The 21841-nt window shown below is 65.8% G+C and overlaps 1 protein-coding gene across 1 annotated transcript; it reads left to right on the top strand.

Moving 5' to 3' along the window:
* Window positions 1–7918: 7918 nt before the first annotated feature.
* Window positions 7919–20401, top strand: CHRNA4 (cholinergic receptor nicotinic alpha 4 subunit; the record flags this gene model as incomplete). Its single annotated transcript, XM_079719341.1, has 6 exons — window positions 7919–8000; window positions 9440–9591; window positions 12762–12806; window positions 12912–13021; window positions 16205–17546; window positions 20276–20401. The coding sequence occupies 6 exons, from the start codon at window positions 7919–7921 to the stop codon at window positions 20399–20401; spliced, it is 1857 nt and encodes a 618-aa protein (XP_079575467.1).
* Between the last annotated feature and the right edge of the window lie 1440 nt (window positions 20402–21841).

Raw genomic sequence — 21841 nt, 5'->3', positions numbered from 1 at the left:
TCCAGCAGGGAGGGTCCTCCCTGGCCCAAGGGGCCCCAACTGGGTCGCTTCCCAAGGAACCTGGGATGATGAGGAAGTGCAGGTGGTCTCAGTTGGCGGGCAGGGGATCAACCTCAGCGCTGGCATCCGGGACGGACGCGCTGACACCCCAGCCTGGTCTCCACTGTAGCAAGGAGCTTCCCTTGGTTAAGAACAGCCTGGGAAACAAGGGGCAGCGCCCCGCTTTACAGGTGGGGAGACTGAGTTGACGGGGGGTTGCCTGAGGCCTTGTGGCCAGAGGGGCGGGATCAGGCCTGGGTCTGGGTCTCCTGGATCACACACATGGGGCCACCAGGGCACATGCCCAGGGGTGGAGGTGACAATCGGGGGAGGGGCCTTCGCTCTGCCCCAGGTCCACAAGGAACAGGCCCCCTCGCCTGGCCTGGATGGTCAAGCCTGGGGGCCAGCAGGAGGCATGACCGCGGCCGTTCTCCCCTCCCTCGGGGGTGGCGGGGCCAGTTTCTGAGGACCAAGTTCCGATTTCCACCCCCAGGAGGGGCTCCTCCACGCCTTGGAGGTCCCTGGGCAGTGGACAAGACTGGTCTGGGCAGGACGTGCCCGTGGCCTGCCCAGTGCCTCTTCCAGGACGACCTGGCAGCTGCCTGCCTCGAGGGGCTCAGGATCTGGATGGGGTGAAGGACACCCTCAACCAGCGATTTGGGGCTAGGCCCAGAGCACACACCCTGCTGTGCTCACAGAGGGCAGGTCCTGAGGGGGCCCTGGGGACACACGTGTGGGGTCTCACTAGACGTGGCGGTAACTCACACAGGAGCGGCAGTTTGGGGTCCAGGCCTCACGTGCAGCAGGAGCCCCGACGTGGCACTCGCACTGGCCCAGGGGAGCCTGGCAGGCTGTGGGGTCTCCCACCCCAGGCAGAGCGCCATCTGGAAATGCAGGTTCAGGGCCCAAGAGAGGACAAGGTGACTTGGAGGCGAAGGAGAAAGAGGAGAACCTTCCAGGAGGACTCAGGGCTCCCCTCGGAGGGTCACGAAGCCTCGCTGGGCCTGCCCTCCGTCCTCATGCATCGCCGTTCAGCAGGGCCTGCCCCCGCCCCCCCCCCCTCCTCTGAGGGATACTGTGACCCTCTGCCCCCAGGTGGGAGCCGTGTGATCCTCCAGGCTGGGACTCATGAGCAGGTGGCCAGCTGGCTGGGACAAAGGGCTTTTCTGCGCTGTGGGCTGTCAGAACGTAATTCTTCAGGAAGAGCCGGACTCACTGCCTCAGGGGTGGCAGGGCCGGCAGGCGTCCAGACACCTGCTGTTCCGGTCCTGGGTCAGGCCGTGGGGCACGAAGGCCTGCGTGGGGGTCCTTGGGCACAGTGCCCCGGGATGCTCTGCAGCCCCCAGGGCAGGTGGCAAGGAGAAGGCCCTGGGTCTGCGCCACACCTGACCTGGCCCGTGGGCCCCGTCTGGCCTCTGAAGGCACTTGAGCTGCGTCCGGCTTCCAGCTCTTAGCTGTCGGCGCAGGGGCCTCCCTTGAGAGCAAAAGGGCAACTGCCAGGGGGCTCCTGTTTAATGGTCATTTCAGCGGCAGCAGCAGCCACTCAGCACCAGCCAGACACGGAGCCAGACACCAAGTGCCCGGCCGACCCGACCCCTCCACCCTCACGACGGCCCCATGAGCGGGGACTGTTACCATCCCCACTTAACAGCTGGGGAAACGGAGGTTCAGAGAGGTGCCAGCCGGCAGGGACCGTCCACCACACCCCACCCCACCCCACCCCCCCCGCCACGCTTGCTGGGCCAACAGAACACTGGGAGCAGGGGCGAGGCCCGGGGATCCCATTCATCCCCAGCCGCTTCCTCACCCTGAAGAGTGCTTCGCCCTCCTCTGGAGTGTGTTTATAGATAATTAACTACTTAGCAGAGAGGCAGCTGGGGGTGGGGTGGGAGGCAGAGGCACGTGGAGCTGTGAGACTGGAGGCCGGCCAAAGGCGGATCGATACCGTCTGAAAAGATGCTGCAAAGTGTCGTAGGGACAAAGTCCAGCTCACAGGAGTCCCGCCTATGGCAGCGGGGCCCCTGAAGGTGGGGGAGTGGGGCTGAGCCCCTGCCAGATTGGCTCAGAGGGAGAAGGGGCCCTGCAGAGCCCTGGCAGGAAGGGCACCTGTCAGCATGTCTGGCTCTGGACAGCACAGTCCTCCAGGCCAGGGCCGTGGGACGCCAGGGACACAGGGGACGAGGAAACGTGCTGGGGCAGCAGGCCCTGATCCCGGCACAGCACAGCTTGAGCTCGTGGCTTAAATCCAGAACCTGGAGGAGGACTGGCCGGTATCTCGGGGGAGGCCAGGTCTCTCCTTCCTCTGTGCGACTGTCCACTCCTCCTTGCACGGAGAACGTTCAGTGACTTCGAGGCCTCTCAGCTGCGCTCTCCCCTCTCTCCCACCCCTTGTCCCAGCGTCAGTGTGGCCTCTGGCTGGTCAGCAAGGGCATCTCTCTAAGAGGCCTGGTTGGACCCACCTGCGAGTGGGGGAAGATGACAGCGCGTCCCCTTTGGAGAAATGGCCCCGATTCTCACATTCCTCCTGCACTTGATGGCTTTCAAAACTTCTGCTGAAAGAAATGGGCAAAGAAAGAGACTCAAGTATGGGCTTCCTCCCAGGAGCCCCAGGGAAGGCATTTGGTCACGACTGAGGCTGGAGGGGTGTTGTGTGGGGTGGGGTGGGGGTGGGGGTTGGGGGGTGTCGCTGTCCGTGGTGCTGAGAGCTGGCAGGCTGCAGGGGCCTGGGGGACGTGACGGGGAGGCCTCTGGCCCAGGAGGATGGATATGTGTTTCCATGTAGCAGTCAGAGTGACCTGGGGGCTGGACACAGTGCCCCTCCCTCGGGGCCTCACCGTAGTGTGTGCTGGACCAGGGCTCCCACTGAGAGATTCGATCCCAGGCCAGGCCAGGATCTTCCTAACAGCCCCCGAGAGATGGCGCCAGGGCCCACGTGGGGCTCTGGTGGGGCGTGGTCCCCTGTGTGTGTGGGGGGAGGTCCCACTGCAGGACTGGCTGCAGGGGCTGCTTCGGGGGGTGGGCGCAATCTCCATCCTGAGGGAGGGCAGGGTAGCCTGCGAGGGCCTAGGGAGGTGAGGCCAGTAGATTCACTTCAGATCCAATCCTGACCGAGGATGGGGAAAGGATGAGGAAGGAACAGACAGTCTCTGAACCCTCCCCAGGTCCCAGCGTCCTTACTCCTGCCTGGCCCAGCGTGGTCACCACCCCTCCCTCCTGGGTAGCACCTGCCCGGATGCCCAGCACCAGCCCCAAACACCTGGATCCTCTCAGCCTGAGTGTGTGGGGTTCAGCCAGGGTGGGGTTGACGTGTGACGCAACAGGGGCCCCCTCTGGACCCAGCCTCCCTTATGCCCTCTTGCCAGGCACCCACTCACCCACTCATCCATTCACCCACACGTTCAACACGTTTACCAGCCCTACTAAGTGCCGGGCATGTGTGCAAAGCCTGACTCCTCCATTATTGGCGGGGGGTGGCGGAGGGGAGGGGCCGACAGGTGTGACATCTAGGGGGTGAAGGGTACTAGGAAGTGAGGTGAAGCATGGCCACAGGGCAGAAGTGGGGGGCGAGAAGTGGGGGGGCGAGAAGCTCATCCCCACAGTCCACGTGGGAGCACCGGGCTTTTCACGTGGCCCCTCTCAGGGGTGTTTGGGTCTTAAAGGGCCTGCGTGGCTGGGTCAGGGGCTGAGGGAAGCAGCAGGGCGGACCTGGGAGGGGACTGGAGGGGGCCCGTCAGCCACCCCTCCCCTGTGGCTGGGCCTGGCTGAAGGGCTGGAGGAGGAAGTCCCCCAGGGCTGTGGGTGTATAGGCAGGACACCTCCTCCCGGCCCGCTGAGCTCACAGCGCTGCCCTTGGGCTCTCGTGGGTCCTGCTGCTGACGACCCCCTTCCCCCCCACACCGTTGCCTCCCAAGCCCGCCCTCCTGCCTCCCTCAGCCCCTGACCCAACCTAAGTCCCACCTTTAATCCAGTCCCCGTTTATGCCAACAACTGGTTACCATGGCAATGTCCTTGGGACAGGGTGGAGGGTGGAGAGGGCAGCAGGCGGAGAGGGGAAGGCGGTTTCTGCAGAGAAGACCTTGCACGTTCGCCAGCCGCCTGGCACTGGCCGGGGTAGCGTGTGGGCAGGGGTCTTCGGGGGCCTGCTCCACACCCTTCCTCCTCTCGGCCCCCACCCGGGGTCAGCTCAGAGGACACCTTTCCTGCCACAAAGGCTCCAGGACGCAGGGACACGGAGGCACCCGTTCCCCAAAGCCGGTTTCATTCGTGTGTGAACTGGGGGTTTTCCTTTCCTCTGAAACAGCAGTTTCAGGAGCAGCGGGAGGGAGGGGCCTGGCGGCCTGGAGTAAGCACTAATTCAGCTCCTACGACACGACTAGATGATGACTAGCTTCCTGCAATGAGTGCTTCCCAGCGGGGCGCAGGTGCGGAGGGAGGGCTGTGCAAAGTAATGAGTTAGGCCTGATTAATCTTGCTGCGTTAGCAAGTCTGTGGGGAAAGCCAAACAAGGTTGGACAGATGTGTGTGAACGTGTGCACGCGACGCCCCTCTGGGTCCACCGGGGCCCCAAGCACCGCGCTAACCCCAGTCTGGCCTCGAGCTCCAGGAGGGATGGGCCTGCTGGGCTCACCCGTGGGAATGGCCATTAAGACCCACCTTCTCAACTGCGTGGGCTGGCCCAGGTGCAGGGAAGGGGTGCAGAGCTGACCTGGCTGTGAGCAGCTGCAGGCTCCTGCCGAGAGCCCAGGCCTCTCTCCCTGTTCAGCCTCAGCCACCGGGTGATGCCAGCACCCGGCTCAGGCCAGGATGCCAGGTTGAGTGGGCGCCTGGCCAGACTTTCTGCCCAAGTCCTTGGGCCAAATCAGCTCTTAAAGTCCGAGGCCTCCTGAATCAGTGTTGCCTGGAGATGGTTGTCAGCAGATAGAGATGGGGGCCTCGGCCCTGGCTGAGTACCCTCTGAGGGTGGGGCGCCAGAGTCTGGAACTTAAGCAAGCTCCCAGGTGACTCCCTGTGCGTGGCTGTGAGTGGACGTCCACAGTCCCCAGGGCTGCATCCCTGGGTGCCCCTTCCTCCAGGAAGCCTTCACAGATTGGGCCAGATCACCCTCTCTCCTCTGACGTCAGCCTAACATTCTCAGGAGCACCCAGATTTCACAAGTCCCGAGAGATGAGCCTAAAGGCAGAGGCTTGAGGAAGCATCCCCATCCCGAAAGGCGTGGGGAGTGCCACAGGGGGACGAGACAAGACAATCTCGCCTTTTCAGCCAGACAAACCCCGTCCATACCTCACCTTCCTGGGCTGCCAAATGAGGGAACCCCTGCTTCCCAGAGGTGCTGAGATGGTTAGAGGGGACTTCAGAGGGGCCTGGAGTGTGGTTGGCCTCCACCACCAAGAGAAGGTCGTTGAGCAAGGCACCTTCTGTCCCGGGACAGCACGGAGCAGGGACAGACAGAGAACGCAGCCGGCAGTCACCAGGGCTCACCCCCACGCCCACCGTCCCTTCTCCGTGAGGGGGGGCTTCGCAGGTTCTGCACCTTGTGTGGCCAAGCGCTCTGCTGCGTGTGGGGAGCGGGCCAGGGGGGGCGGGGTCGGGGTTTGCCCCCTGCGCGCAGTCGGCCGCCGGCCGGGCCTGTCCCCCAGCTCCTGGCTCAGGGCAACTCTTCACCGCAGAGAATCTTCTGGTTCCTGGCGCAGAGCTGGCTCGGGGAAGGGGCCTGAGGGTGTGAGAGGAACCCTGGGGGGTGCTGAGAGGGAGGGAAGGGTAAGAGGGGGCTTGCCGGCAGAAATAGGCCTCAAACCAGAGCAGGCTCCCAGTGAGTCTGTGGGCTGGTCCAGGGCGGGCTGTGCGCTGGGGCTGGCAGCCCAGGAGGTCGCCCAGAGGGCAGGGCAGACCCTGGGGAGCTCCAGTCTGTAGGGGCACAGACCAGCCCTGGGACATGCTATGCCTGAGGCCGGGGAGGCCAGGAGCAGACCCTGAAGCTGGAGGGCCTGCTTGGAACCCTGGTAGTGACTGCATCACCTTGGCACGCGGGGCAACTCCTCTGTCTGAACATTTCCTCACTGGGACACACAGATAACCAAAGAGCCTGCCTCACAGGGATGCTGTGGGAGCCGTGCCCCAATGGCTTGGGCCAGCATCTAGGAAGCCCATGGACAGGGTGAGGGCGACCGTCACTGTTGAGACTGGCCACTGCTCAGGGCCAAGCTTTTGGAGAGCTCTATTTATAGGCACCAGCCAGAGTGGATAGACAGCTCCCGAGAGGGGAGCCCTGGAGGCCTCAGAGCAATTGTGTGAGGTGTCAAGAGCTAAAGCTGGGACCAGAGTGCCTGAGAGCTGGGGGAGGGGCAGAGGCGATGGGGGAGGGGCAGGAGAGATGGGGAGGGGGAAGGGCGATGGGGAAGGAGGGAGATGAGGAGAAAGAGCGGAGACAGGGGAGACCAGCTGGGAGGGGGCGGGAGTGGGGCAATGCGGAGGGGCAGGGGCCTTTGCTGATGGAAGCTGCTGCCTTGGGACCAAGCCTGTTACTTGACGAGCATCGCCTGTGAGGGGCGGGGACGAGGGGCTCGTGACCCGCATTCAGCCCCCTCAAGGGCGGGGCGCCGACTCAGGAGGAGCGCGGGGGCATCTCCAGCCCCTCCTTCTCTGCCTCCATCCCGGGACCCGAAGTCTCGGTTTGGGGGCTGGGTTCTCCCCCCACCGCCCCCCAGAGCCCCCGGCGCACGGCGAACAGGGATGGCTACGGGGCTCGCGCTTCTGCGGAGCGGCGACGAGTGTGCGCGCCACGCAGACCGCGGTTCCGCCGCACAAAGAGGCCCCTCCCGGCCCCTCCTCCGAGCACCTGCTGCTCTGCCGGCGGCCACCTCGACCCACCTGAGGGCGGAGCCCCTGCCGGGTCGTCCAGCGCGCTGCCCGGGCATCTCGGTTGCGGCCGACATTGTTCAAGGCTAGTCCGGGGGCGCCAAGGGTCTGTTCTTCAGGCACCCGGGCCCGAGGCGCTCCGCGGCCGCCCCTCAGCCGCTGCCCACCGCGCGTGGGATGGGGGCTGCCCTCACGCCGGCGCAGGCCACCCACTCGCAGGCCGCGCAGAGTGGGGGGCGGCGGACCCCGGCCCAGGCCGGACCTGGAGGCAGCAAGAGGAGGCTTCGCCCGGGGCGGGGGCGTTAGGGTCCTCTCCGCCCCCGAAGGGCGGGCCGCGGGGCCGAGGCTCCCCTGGACGCTTCCCGGTCCGCCAGGGACAGGCCGATGGGGGTGGACTCTGTCCTGAACGCCTGGTTGGGGAAGACCTGTGATTTCCAAACTGCAGAGCGGGGCGGGGGTGATGAAGTTAACCGGATCCGTGCGGGGCTCCCCTCCTGGCGCCCGGAGACCCTGGGTGCGCGTCCTCCCTCCAGGCAGGCGTTGGAGGCGCTGGGCTGGGGACGGGGAGGGGGTCAGTGTCTCGTGCTCCGCGAACCAGACCGCGCAGGGATTCCCCAGACGCACGCAGTGACTACCGGGCCCCCACTCGTGGCTCGGGCACGTCCCCAGCCCCAGGAGGTGGAAGGAAACTTTGGCCCTGCGCGGGCAGAGCGCAGCCTCCGCGCCCCCTCTCGGCTCGCGGTCCGTTCCCCCTCCTTCCCCCTCCGATCCTCGCCCTCCTCCCCCTCCTCCTCGCCGGCTGGAGGCGGGCAGGTCCGGGCGGGGCCGCGCCGCTGAGCCCACAGCCCCGCGCTCCCGGCGCGGTAGCCGCCGCCGCGCCCCGCGGGAGAAGCGGCCGAAGCAGGCCCGGCGGACGGAGCTGCCCGCGCGGCGCGGGGGGCATGAAGTTGGACTCGCGCGGAGCTCGGAGCAGGGGCGCGGCGGGGCCGGGAGCCGCCCGCATCTAGAGCCCGCTCGGTGCGCCATGGAGCTCGGCGGCCCGGGGGCACCGCCGCCGCCGCTGCTGCCGCCGCTGCTGCTGCTGCTGGGGGCCGGCTTCTTGCCTGGTAAGTTTCGGGGCGCTAGACGGACCCCCTTTCGCCCGGTTCAGGGCGGCCTCGGACCTCCGGAGCCAGAGGAGGGGAGGCTCCTGGCTGCGGTCCCAAGCCGCGGGTGCGTGCAACGGGGCAGCCGCGGAGGCTACCCCCACCCTCCCTCCAGACGCAAAAGGCTGTCCTGCGGCGAGGGCTGAGGCAGGCAGGGTTTGGGTGGGTGGGTGAGGGGGAATGCTGTTTCAAGAGCTGGACCCAGAAAGTCCAACTTGGATGGAGAGAGGCGCGGTCCATCTCCCCCCTCCCCCACCCCCATTTACCCATTGTGCCAAATTTCCTTGCAGACTGCATGGTGCCTGCCCACCTCCCCACTGCACCGGGGTTTGGGGAATCAGAGGGGTGGCCTCTGCCCTTGGCAGGGCCCCACCCAAACCTCTTCTGCTCCCCCAGGCCCACTGGGACAGGGGAAGTTCTAGCCCCCGTGCTCCCCATTCCCTGGGAAGTCACCTTGCTATTTCAGGGGTGAGTGGAGTGTAATTCTCTGGCTTCCCCAGTGAGGAGCAGGCTACACCTTCCTGTCAGAGGGACCAGGCTGGGGCTCTGGGTTGGGAGTGAAGGGTCCTGGGGTCTAGGACTGACCCCAGGGGTACCTGTGAATGCCCTCCTAATGTCCATCCGTGACTCACAGGTGAGCAGGACCGAGCTGAGAGGACCAGAGTGGCAGGGGTCTCCTGTCCCCCTCCTCAAACCCCTGCCCCCCCCATGCAGTGGTCCCAGCAAAGTCACCCAGGAGTGGCAGGGAAGCCCTCAGACCACAGACTGGCCGATGGGCAGGGCTGAATGAGGGGTCCCCTCCCCAGGCTCACTCTAGACCTGGTCATCGAGGGCAGGCTGTGTGTCCGTCCAAGAACACAGGGTGCCAGGTTCATTGTCGGGCTTTGCACTTAAAGTACCCCTTACATGTCAAAGCATGTTTTTTTCTTGGGTGATTGCTTGCGGATGCCACAGCCAAAGGAATCAGGCTCTCGGTGGATGCACCCTCACTCTCCTTTCTCCATCTCCCTTCCTGTCCTGTGGTTACCCCCACCTTGTACTTTGAGGCAAGGTTCTCAGGACTCTGCTAGTAGCTAGAGATACAGTCCCTCCCACCCACAGTCACGGCCTGACGGGGTCAGCACTTATCATACCAGTTATCTACGTTCACGGTGAGGGGTACCATGCTAGGAAGGCTTCCCTGAGGAAGTTACAGACCCCCTTACAGACCCAGGGGGTAGGGGAGAAACTGCGGCTAGAAGTAGGGCAGCACGTGCAAAGGTCCTGAGGTAGGAGGGACGTGCTGTGAGAAGCTGGAAGGGAGCCCAGGTGCTGAGCACGGCCTGGCAGGAGGCCCAAGGGGGCATCCTGGACGGCCACCATCCCCTGCCCCTGAGCCGCACAAATGCTGGTCCCCGCAGTGAGCAGCCACGTGGAGACCCGGGCCCACGCGGAGGAACGGCTGCTGAAGAAACTCTTCTCTGGCTACAACAAGTGGTCCCGGCCCGTGGCCAACATCTCGGATGTAGTTCTTGTCCACTTTGGCCTGTCTATCGCACAGCTCATTGACGTGGTAGGTGATGGGGGGTGGGGTGGGGGGGCAGTGACCTGAGGGGAGCACCCATGTCTGGGAGGGGCTGGCCTGGAGGTGGCCCCAGGGCTGGCGGGGGCAGGGGGGCTGGATGAGCTGGGAGGGCTGCATCGGAGCTGCACATGGACTGTGTGTGCCCCAGCCCCGCCTTAGCCCAGCACGCACGCCTAAGCAAGCCGGGAGGCAAGGTAGGTTCTGTGCGACACCCCCAAGCCCTGCCCTTTCCTCCCTTTCCATGTAGAAAAGCTCAAAGGGCCAGATTTGCAGCAGGGGGTCCGGGCTGTCATCTTCAGAGGCAGAGAGCAGGAAGTACCTCTGTGGGGCCAGTGGCAGAGTTTAGGGCTTTTGTGTAAGTCGTGCTACTGCGTGGGGTGGGGTGAGGCCGTGCGGCACCCTGGCAGCACCCTGACCTCCACCTGGTTTGGATGTGTTTCCCTTCCTGGTTGGGGACCAAGGCAGCTGCTGGGAGGAGGCCGGGGGTCCAGCCTCCGAGTAGCCACAGCTCTGGAGGGGCCGGGGCGTCCATTTGGGGTGGGAGCCCGTCCTGTGGGTCTGACTGGGTGGTAGCTGCACAGCCTGGGGCAGGGTCCCAAGGGCCTTGGAGGGTGGGCTCTGGCCTGGCAGGGAGGGGGCCTCTGGGAGCCTGGTTTGCAGGTCCAAGGCCGGCTGGGTTTGGGCTGGGGTCTCCAGCCAGCTCTGGTTCCACAGAGGGAGCTGGAACTTGTGCAGCTGCAGGAGGCTGTAGATCTCTCCAAATGCCAACCCTATTCCCCTGCCGGGACCCCAACCCCAAGTGGGCTCCGTGAGGGGGGGAGCCACCAGTTTTGGAGTCTGGAGGCCCTGGTTCCTGGCACAGGCCGGGTGTGTTGGGTGACCCTCAGGGCCCTGGTTTTCTCACCTGTGAAATGGGATGAGTGTGACAGCTCCAGCTGGGGCTGAGCTGGCAACATCCAAGGGGCTTTGGGAGGTGGGAGGGGCGGTAGCCACACTCACATGGATAGAAAGGGCCGTGCTTGGACCCCATCAGTAGAGAGACCCGGTCAGTCCCCCTGGCCTGGCCTGTGCCCTCAGGCCTCCTGGAACCAGGCCTTAAATGCTTCCTGTAAAGTACTCCTGGCTGGGGCACAGCCAGAAGGCAACTCAGGATGGCAGGGGTCCCGACCCACTGCATTTGCAAATGCTGTTCCCAGTGGTGGCTGTGGCTTCATGTTCTGGGTCGGCTGCACCGTGGCCTGGCCCCCTAACTGAGCTTCTGGAGCTGTCTCGTCCACCCCCCTGCCACATCGCAGCATCTGCCCCGCATCACCGCTTCTCCCCGGTTTGCCCAGGAGAGACAGCCTGGAGCACACGAGCTCCGAGACACCAGCGAGGGACCCACTCGAGGCCCTGTGGCAGCACCAGGCAGGACAGGAGCTGCTCCCAGGCTCTGCTGTCTGCAGCCACGCTGGCCAAGGGCACTCCTGCACACACGTGTGTGCGGGCAAGACGTCCTTGCCCATCCTGGGTGCTGGCCGTTTGTGGAAGGGGCCACCTCCCTGCCCCACTGTTTGTGGGGCTCGGGTGTTTGCTGCAGGTCTGTGCCCCGGTGCAGAGTGCTTGTGTGTGTGAGTTCACGCCTGCAGAGGAGGCTGGGGAATTCCTGGGCGCTTCTGGGCCCCGGGCGGACGTTGCAGGCGCCAGAATGTACAGAGAGCACCTCAAACGGGTGCCGGGGGGAGAGCTGCGCTGGGGGGCGGCCGGCACGAGAGGAGGAGGCCAGGCCCCGCCACCCAGAAGCTTGTTCGGAGCCTGGGGGTGGGGGACGGGGCAGAGCCCGGCAGGCTGTCCCCAGGGGGGAGGGGCGGGGACATGGTGGTGGGGGCTGCACCGCAGGACCGCACTGCCGAGGTCGAGGTCGTTGGACGTGGTGTCCGGGCCCCACTCAAGTCACACTTATCCTCAGTGTCCTCTGGCAGCCTGTCCCAGGTGGCCCCGAGAGAGAGCAGGACCAAGGGCAGTGCCTGGGCCGCAGGAGATGTGGTCCCCTCCTGTGACCTGGCTGATGGGGGCTTGTCCCCTGGGGGAAGCAGGAGGGGAGGCTCCCAAGGACACCAGCCCCCACCCCCGGCCCTGGGCGCTTTGCTTGCTTGACCACCCTTGGTTTCTTTGGCCTCAGCAGTCATCCCAATGGCCTGTGTGTCCCTGGTCTGGGGCAGATGGGGGCAAAGTTTGGGCCATCAGCAAGTGGGAGGAGGCTGGTTCAGGAGCTGCTCCCCACACCCTGTGTCCCGTGTCCAGTCCCTCTTCCCCCAGGGAAAGAGCCCCTGCCTCTCTGGTCCCCATGGGCTCCCTGCTCTCTGAGGGGACCCCCCATCAGCTGCTGGGTGCCCTGCCCCAAACTTTGGGCAAGGAGCCAGCCCCCAAGCCCAGCTACCCTCTGAGTGGGCTGGGGGAGGCCGTGGTCCCTGGAGGTTGGTTCAGAGTGGGGTGTGAGGACCCCTACGTCCCTGCACGGAGCCTGGCGGTCTTCTCCAGAGGTCTCCAGCCTCGGCTGGACCTGCCTGCCCGTCCGTGCACCCGGGAGGGCTGTGAAGTCGGGGGAGGTGCAGAGGCCGGAAGGAAGCTCACGGCGTGTGTGGTCCCACTAAGTGACCTGGAGAGGACCCTCCCGGGTCTCCTGCTCCCACGTCACCTGCTTTAGCCCCTCACCTTCGGGTCCTGAGGCTCAGGCCCTGGGGGGCAGTTTGGCCAGTGAGTGTGTTGCTCTGGTACCTGGAGGGGGGCAGATGCCAGCTCACCTGGAGCCCCTCCGCAGGGCAGCTGCCCCGCCAGGCAGGATGGAGCCATGCAGGTGGGCAGGCCCAGCACGGCTGCCTGGGGAGGGGCGCCGTCTCCCTTCCCCTCAGACCCTTCGGTAGCTGGAGGGGGGCCGGGCCCGGCCACCAGTGACGTCAGCCGAATGCTGTCCTCACTTTCCTTCTGGCCCTGAGTCCCCTCCGGGCCCACTGTACTGGGCTTGGTTGCCTCCAGGGACAAGGCGCTCACTCCCTCCTGAGGTCCCCCACTCCCCACGTTCAGCCCTGGCCCATCCTTTCGGGTAAGGAGACGCGGCCAGAGAGACGTGTCCTGACCCGAGGGCATCACAACCTGCCTTCTTCTCCTTTGTGTCCTAGGATGAGAAGAACCAGATGATGACGACGAATGTGTGGGTGAAGCAGGTGAGTGGGAGGGAGCCCCCACTGCCCCCCGCCCCTCCGTGCCCCGCCCCTCCCCCTCACCGCCCCCCACTCCTCCCCCTCACCTCCCCACCCCGCTTCCCCCAGGAGTGGCATGACTACAAGCTGCGCTGGGACCCCGCTGACTACGAGAACGTGACCTCCATCCGCATCCCCTCTGAGCTCATCTGGCGGCCGGACATCGTCCTGTACAACAAGTGAGCCCGGGGTTCTTAGCTGGCAGGGTGACAGGTGCCCGGGTCCAGCTGTGCTCCGGCCAGGCGGCTCTTCCAAGGCCGGTGTGAGCAAGAGGCAGGCGGCTTGTGTGGGCTGAGGGCGGGCTCGGACGCAGGAACAGTGAGTAAAGGAGGGTGTTGAGGCCTGGGGTGTGGGGGGCAGGCCCGTCAGCGGGCAAGGTGGCAAGGAGACGGGGTCCTGGGGGCAGCAGTGGCGCCTGGGGGCTCTGTCCCTGCCCAGGCTGGGGCAGGGGCCTCGGGCACTCACGGGCTGGGAAGGGGTCTGAGGTCCTCCCAGGGTGACTGCAGGCCCTGCAGCTGCTCCCCCTTGGGCTGGAGTCCTTTCCAGAGTCAGTCCCTGTCTGGGGAAAGTGGGCCCTGCACATGCAGCGCACCGCGTCTGGGAGCAAAGGCCAGGAGGTGTGGGGAGGAAGCCCCAGACCGGCCGCCCATCCCGGCTCGTGGCCCGCGCCCCCGCCTCCTCCTGCCCCGTAGTCTGTGCTCGCAGTCTCCCCAGACCCCGCTAACCACACGCAAGCAAACAAAGCCTCTGTCTGGGCCGCGTGTCCCCGGCTCTGAAATCGGATCTCCTGGAGGATGTTTCTGTGCTGGGGGGCTGGGGTGTGATGGGCACGGCTGTGGCAGACAGTGGGCTCCAGAGGGCTGGCGTCCTTGAACTTGTCCTTTCCCGGGATCTTCGAGGTGTCCCTGACCTCGGGGCAGCCTGGTGCCCTCCCGCGTCCCCGTGTCCCTGCTGTGTCATTGCCAGGCCAGCTCACCCTGAGCTGAATCCACACTGGCGGATCCAGACTCGGGCCTGGGAGGCGGCCGTTCCACAGCGCTTACAGCTACAGCAAATGGAAGCGCCGGTCCCCTCTGGTCCCAGCCATCTGCCCGCAGCCCCTGCCCTCCCACCAAGACCCCAGTGCTTCTGCACAAAAGCCCTCCTGGGCCCCCAGGCTTGGGCCTGACCTACAAAATGCTGCTATTTGATTAAGAACGATTGGGCTCCTCTTTCAGCTTAATTGGTTCCAGTAATGGCAGCGGGAGAGCGGCCGCATGTGGAGGAGATGGTGTTCGGGGCTGCATTAAGGGGGGCCGCTTGGTGAATGGAAGGCGGGGCGGGCTCTCCACTCTCCCTCTGCAAGCTGCCCGGTCCGATCCTGCGCCCTGGAGTTCTCCAGCCGCCGGGCCCCCCGGGTCCACGCTCCGCTCCCCCAGCCCCCTGACCTGCTGGGATCTAGCACGGAATACGCCTGCGTATCAAAGGATCCAGAACATAGGTACCAGGGTCAGAACTCTGGCACCCAGGGGAGCCTCGTCAGGACTGCTCCGGGAGCCACACAGCCCCTGGGCCGGCAACGCAGGAGGGTGGGGCCGCCGCCCGAGCCCCTTTTTCTGGCCTCCTTACCAAGGCCCACGGGAGGCAGCGGGATGGACCTCCAGCTTCTCCTGGGAAAGTAGATCGGCATCGAGGCCCTGTCTGGATGGGGCTGGGCGTGGGTGAGGACAGACCCCAGAGCTGGTGGCTGGTGCTGGCCGGACGGCCACTGAGGAGGCCTGTTTCCAGGGGCAGCGGGTAGCTGACGGCCAGGGCCGTGTGCACTTGAGTGAGGCCGAGCGGTCAGCACAGGCTGCTGGGCGGGGGGAAGGGTCAGGGGGGTGCTTTTCTGGTAGCTTTGGGGCACCCCTTCAAGGTTGGAGGGCGTGCACGTGAGGCCATGCCACCCACTGGGGGCTTCCCTGCATCGGCCTGTCAGGCAGAGGGTCTCACGTGGATGGGCGTCTGCGTCCTGGAGTAGGAACGGGACCCGCTGGCTCGGGGTCCCCTCCTCCCATGGCGCTGTCATGCGGTCCCGCTGTCCACACCCCTGGGCTTGCTGGGGGCACAGGAACCAGCTGTGGGGGGAGGGGCGGGACTTCGTGCAGCGGTGACGGGTAGTGACAGCATGCCCTGGGGAAAGCTGCTCCTTCCCGGGGCTGCGCTAGGCGCCGGGTCCCACGTGCAGAGCCCTAGGCCCTCTGAGGACCTGGCCGGGGCCGATGTGCCCTCAGCACACGAGTGTGAAGACACGGGCTTGGTGACTAGCATCCAGTGCCCCTCAGTCCTGGGGCCAGCTGTCTGGGGGGCGTCCTGGGGGGACGAGGCAAGGTCTCCCATCAGTGTTTCAGAGCCGAAGCGGCAGGGCTGCTGGAGGGGCTGGGGGAACGGCTGCCGCCTCAACTGGCCTGTGGGCACCATGCACGGTCGGCATGGGCAGCGCAGGCCTTGTGGGGAAACAGGCCGACAGAGGGGCCCCCGAGGCCCAGGTGGCACCCACTCAGGGCCCAGACTGGGGACCGGATGCCAGCTTCAGAGGAGAGAGTGGCTGACTCTGGGGCCAAGAGGGCTCTCGGGGGGACATGAGCAGGTGTCCCTGTGTCCCCACGGCCGGCTGCCTCACCTCTCATGGTGTCAGTGTACCCCCCATCCCACCGTGGGTGTCTTTGGTGGAGAAAACTGAGGTGGACATCACTGTCTGGGAGGCCCAGGGCCAGGGCTGCAGGCTGGGCACTCTGCCCACGAGGAGAAGGGCTGGGACAGGGCACCCCGAGGCCGAGGGAGAGGCAGGAGGGCTGAGGGCCTGGGATGTGAGGCTGGGGTCCACGTCTTGCTCGGGGTGGGCCCAGACTGGTCTTTGCCTCGTTGGGCCTTGGAGTCCTCACCTGTGCAGGAAGGGGGGGTCCTGCCTCTAAGTTTGGGGGGGTCAATGGGGAGAAAACAGCAGTCTGGGGCACGAGAAGGTGGCCGGACAGGTCCGACTTCCGCCCAGCTCTGGGGTGACGGCAGGGGACAAGGTGCTCTGCGTGCTACTCAGGGGCCACTTGTGTGCCTGGGGCCCCTGATGTGGCGTGGATGGGCTTTCTGGCCCCCAAATAATCACGGTCATCACCGCCATCAAGCTTGGGCGTCAGGCACGGTGTGGGCCACTGAGACGGTCTCCACGGAGCGCTGCCCCCAGGGTAGGGGTGACAGCGAGGCAGGCAGGTGAGCAATGAGCCCAGGGCTGCCCCGTCCTGGGCGAGGCCACCGCGAAGTGGGGGCGCATGTGGCGGGCGGGGGGAGGAGAGCTTCCGGGCCGCGGGTGCTGGGCACCTCACCCACCCCCTCTGTCTCCCACCCAGCGCGGACGGGGACTTTGCCATCACCCACCTGACCAAGGCCCACCTCTTTCACGATGGGCGGGTGCAGTGGACACCCCCGGCCATCTACAAGAGCTCCTGCAGCATCGACGTCACCTTCTTCCCATTCGACCAGCAGAACTGCACCATGAAGTTCGGCTCCTGGACCTACGACAAGGCCAAGATCGACCTGGTGAGCATGCACAGCCGCGTGGACCAGCTGGACTTCTGGGAGAGCGGCGAGTGGGTCATCGTGGACGCCGTGGGCACCTACAACACGCGCAAGTACGAGTGCTGCGCGGAGGTGTACCCGGACATCACGTACGCCTTCGTCATCCGGCGCCTGCCGCTGTTCTACACCATCAACCTGCTCATCCCCTGCCTGCTCATCTCCTGCCTCACGGTGCTCGTCTTCTACCTGCCGTCCGAGTGCGGCGAGAAGGTCACGCTGTGCATCTCCGTGCTGCTCTCGCTCACCGTCTTCCTGCTGCTCATCACCGAGATCATCCCGTCCACCTCGCTGGTCATCCCGCTCGTTGGCGAGTACCTGCTGTTCACCATGATCTTCGTCACCCTGTCCATCGTCATCACCGTCTTCGTCCTGAACGTGCACCACCGCTCCCCGCGCACGCACACCATGCCCGCCTGGGTCCGCCGCGTCTTCCTGGACGTCGTGCCGCGCCTGCTCTTCATGAAGCGGCCGTCCGTGGTCAAGGGCAACTGCCGGCGGCTCATCGAGTCCATGCACAAGGCGGCCGGAGCCCCGCGCTTCTGGCCGGAGCCCCGGGGGGAGCCCGAGCTCGGGAGTCGGGGCCCCGCCCCGTCCCCGACCCCATTGCGCAGCCCGGACCAGCTGGCCTGCATGTCGCCTTCGGACCAGGCCTCTGCTCTGCAGCCCTCAGAGGCCGAGAAGGCTGGCCCCTGCCCCTCGCCCGGGCCCTGCCGCCCACCCGCCGGGCCCCGGGCCCCAGGGCTCGCCAAGGCCCGGTCCCTGAGCGTCCAGCACGTGTCCGGCCCCAGCGACGTGGCAGAGGGTGGCGTGAGGTGCCGGTCCCAGAGCATCCAGGACCGCGCGCCCCGAGAAGACGCCGCATCCCCAGCCGACCGCCCGGCGGACGGCTCCCCTGCCTCGCCGACCACGGCCCCCTCGGCCGAGCTTCAGCCCCCAGACCAGGCCTCCCCCCGCAAATGCAAGTGCAGGAAGGAGGCGGAGGCACCGAATGCCGCGCTCAAGGCCCCCGGCACCGCAGCGCCACCCCTGCCCCTGTCGCCAGCTCTGGCGCGGGCGGTTGAGGGAGTCCAGTACATTGCAGACCACCTGAAGGCGGAAGACACGGACTTCTCGGTAAGTCCCCGCCGCGGCCGTGCCAGATGGGCCCCGCTGCCCTGTCCACTCTGAAGGAGGGGGTGGCCGGTGAAAGGCCCAGAAACCAGGTCCCAGAGCCGGCTGCTCAGCTTGGAGGCCCCCCGCCACCCCGCCGTCTGCTCCCTCTGCCCCAAGCCTCCGAGACCAGTGGGGGTCCCTGCGGTGACTGAGTGGCTGGCGGAGAGCAGAATGGATCTCGGGCACCCCCTTGGGGCTTCAGGGCGCAGGGAGCCTGCCGGCGGGGATGGGGCTGCCAGCACCATCTGTACCTGGTGAGCACCTCCCCCGACCTCGAGCGCCCCCCACCCCGCCAAGGGCTCCCGGAGAAGGACTGGGGGGTGTCTGGGCCCTGGGGTTGGGGTGAGGGCGGGGGCTGAGTGGCCTCGGCGGCCTGGCGGGGGGACAGGAGGATTCAGGCCTGGGCCACCGCCCTGCCTCTCTGGCCGGCGCCCCTGTGCCCAGCTGGGGAGAGGGCACCCGGGGTCTGGGTGGGCAGGGCGGGTGCTCAGACACAGCTGAGACTCAGGGCCCCATGGAGTTTATGGGGTGGCAGTGGGGCTGCTCCCCGAGGCTCAGGCTCCACTGGCCACGTCGTGGGTGCCTGTGAGTGTGGGTCCAGGCTGGCGGCCGAGCCCCAGTTCAGGGCATGGGCAGAGACAGGCGGGCAGGGGGAGGGCACTGGTCAGTCGGCCTGGTCATTACCAGCTGCTCAACCTGGGCATCGGTTATGCCGCGTTGACCTTGCCCCGCGTTAGCTTCTTCTTGCCCGTAACATGGACCCTGGGTGCGGGCGTGACATTGCTGTCCCCTCCCTGGACCTGGGGGTGGGTGTGACACTGCCATTCCCTCCAGGAACCTCCTGGTCCCTTTGCTTCCTTGGGAACGGCCCATGACTGTTTCCCGGACACGCATGATCCCCGGGGACCATCCGTCCCGTGGCTGAGCCCCGCCTCTAGCAGTGAGCCGGTCTCCCTGTACCAGCTGGTCATCCCTGTATGACTGGCTGGTTATCCCCCTGAATCCCAAGGGGCTGTGAGGCCACCTGGGGGTTTCTGGAAGGTTCCGTCTTGCAGCCAGGTCTTGAGACAAGAGGAGCTCTGGCTCTGGCATGGGCTTGAGGGCCTGCTGAGCAGAGACTGACGCCTTTGAAGTATCACCAGGATCTCGGAGGCCCAGCGGTCCTCAGCGCAGGGCCGGCCCCTCGTCCCCAGACCCCTCCACCAGCATCGCGGGCCTGGCTGTGGCGACCTGGTTCTGGTTCCGGGCGTCGTCCCCGGGCTCTGGGGAGCAAAGCGACTTCACAGGATCCAGCCTGGGATCCCGGCTGGGGTAGCTTTGTCTGCGAGCATTTCATCCTGGGAGGAGGGGCAGTGTGAAAGGCAGCGCGGAGGCCGCGCGCCGCGGGCTGCTTCCTGGAACAGAGGGTCCTGGCGCTCCCTCGCTTATAGTGACCCCATTTGCTCTGGTTTCCTGAGAATAAACACGGCTCTTTCAGCTTTGGCTTAAAACTATCAGGACGCCTCTGATGACTTTAAAAATCAGAGCACAAAACAGCAGTGAAAAGCCTTCTTTCCCTCGACGGCCCCAAAACGGGGTGTGATGAGCCTGCCCTTGCCCAGGCCTATCACACCCACTGGCGTCTGGCTGGCCTGAGCCTGGGGGCTGCATCCTTTCTGGTCACTCAAGGGCTGACAGCTGCCCACCCAGGACCCGCCTGTGGCCTTCCTGAGCCTTTTCCCTGGGGTCACACCAGGTGGAGGCCAGGACCTGCTCGCCCAGTGTGGACGTGTAACCATGGCCCATCCTGCGCCACGCTGGGCCTCAGGGTCCCACCTGCAGACGGGATGGTGCAGCCACCTTCCTTGTCAGGTCCAAGGGAGCAACCGCAGGTGATGCACTCCGCGTGTTCCCCACTTCGAGCCCGGGGTCCCCTCCTTGCCCTTCCATGGAGCCCCCTGCCTCGCAGCTGCCCGGCTCAGAGCCTGCTCGCAGCACACGGCTGTGCCCTCCTTCACATGTGACCCTCACCCTCAAACGGCTTTAGGGACAGAGCTGAGAGACCCCCGGACCCATGAGGGGCTCGAGCCACATGGGCAGGCGGCCGTGAGTGCCGCCCCGGGGCACGGGCAGGAGTGGAGGGCAGTTAGGACTCAGCTGTCACCCTTGGGACGCCGTCCACCGTGGAGCCTGCCCTGGGCTTTTTGTTGGAGGCCAGGCCCCGTTACTCAGGTTGCTCCTGGCTCTTGCCCTGCACAGCCAAGGGGCTGTGGGTGCCCCCTCCCTGGGCCTCACTTGCCCACCTGCAAATGGGGGTGTACTGGCTGGTCCCCACGGTGCCACCAACTTTAGCAAACCCAGAGCACGTTACACTGTGACACAGTGCGGACCCTGGCATTCCTCCAGAGGCATCACTACCTTCTCGGAGCTCAGGCAGGTGAAGTCAGGTGGGGCCACCATGCTGGACCCTGTCCCCTGCAGTGGCTCTGCTGTCCGGCCCCCGCAGAGGGCATTGACCCTGCAGCTCACTGCTTCTGAGCCCAGACTTCAGCTGGACAAGCCGTTTCTCCGTGGCCCCTTTCCACCCCTCACCCCAGTACAGGTGTGCCTGTGACCTTGGTGGCAAGGATAGGAACAGAGCTTCTAGAAGGTTCACGCTGCGGTGAGGCCTGAGGGCACGGCCGGGAGTGACTGTGTGTGTCTGTCCGCAGGTGAAGGAGGACTGGAAGTACGTGGCCATGGTCATCGACCGCATCTTCCTCTGGGTGTTCATTCTCGTCTGCCTGCTGGGAACGGTGGGCCTCTTCCTGCCGCCCTGGCTGGCCGGCATGATCTAGGGGACTCCCCGCACTCGATGAGGCCATGCCACTCACCAGATTACCCCCCGTCATCTGTCTGCTGTGAGACGGCCTTGGAAGCTGCCTCCTGGGGACCTGCCCGGGAGGCTGGTAAACGCCTGTCTATCTGCAGGGCGGTGTGTCCGGAGCAGGGTGACATGATGGCCTTCCGCCAGGACGCACGTCTGACTGCTCTCGGCAAATGTCCCAGCAGCCCTGACTGTCCCAGGGCCACGCCCCTTGGCCACGCTCAGCCCCTCTCAGCCCCCAAAGCCCCTCGTCCCTGCGGGATCCCCAAGGCCCAGGCACTGAGCCGAGCCTGGCTGCCTCTGCCACCCGGGCCTGGGGCATCCGTGGGTCCTCAGACCTGCTCTCTCTGACCCCAGAGGCGAGTCAGCAAACATTCGAACCTCATTTGCCAGGGGAGGGTCCAAGCAGGGATTTTATTTTGGTCTGTTCTGGGTAAATTAACAAAAACCCCGATTTTGTGCCTGAGGGGCCTTGGGGATGGAGTGATGAGACGTAGTCCTGCTCGGAGGAGAATCCAGTGGCAGGTCCCCTCAGGTGAGGGATCCTCAGCCCCAGGGAGTCCAGAAGTCTGCCTTCCAGGGGTGCCGGGGGTCTCGGGCCAGCACTTTGCAGGGGCCTGTGATGCCCCCAGACCCCCGTGGGCCCTGGTACTTTGTGAGGGACCCGGAGCCACATTCAGGACCCAGGTCCCGGCTCCCCGACACCTCCTGTGGGTTCCCCTCTGCCCACAGCCCGGGGACCCCTCTGGGGCATAGACACAGGTAGGACTTCCCTGACACAGTAGCCATGGTGACCTGGGGGGACCCGAGGACAGCTCATCTGGCCGACTTGGAGACTCTCTGGAGTGTGGTCCCTGGGGGTGGAGCCCCTGAGAAACATCGAGGGCGTGGAGGGGACCCTCCACAGGCCGCCCCCCAGCCCAAGAGCCCTACCTCACACCATGCGGGGGCTGCCCTGCCCGAGATGGTGGGGGGAGGTGCACGGGCAATGGCCCTGGGGGTCCAGTGTCCCCCCCACCCCAAGGCTAAGCACTGGGCGGCACCAACAGTGTCCCTGGAGACCCTGGGAAAACACCGGCCCTGGGGGGGCGTGTCGGGGTGGGCGAGTCTGCCCATCTTCTGATTCTTCCAAACCTTCAGGCTCCAGGTGCCAAGGCGGGTCCTGGACAATGTGGCCCCTCCCCCAGGAGTGGCACCTGGGTGGGGGGCCCCCCAGGCCGAAAGAATCGCTCCCCCTTTATGGTCAAGCTCCCCAGACCCCATGCATCAGGGGTGTGGCTGGCAGGTTGGAGCCGGGCCCTCTTGGAGCCCTGGGTCTCCACCCTCCCCAGGCTGTGCCTGGTCCCGCACAAGGTAATGGGGATGCTGCTGGAGGTGCAGCTGGAGGCAGCGCCAGGTCAGAGGAGGCTGG

This window comes from Hyperoodon ampullatus (assembly GCF_949752795.1).
Source record: "Hyperoodon ampullatus genome assembly, chromosome: 14".
Lineage (NCBI taxonomy): Eukaryota > Metazoa > Chordata > Mammalia > Artiodactyla > Ziphiidae > Hyperoodon > Hyperoodon ampullatus.
Note: the sequence above shows the minus strand (reverse complement) of the source record. Positions and strands in the feature narration are given on the sequence as shown.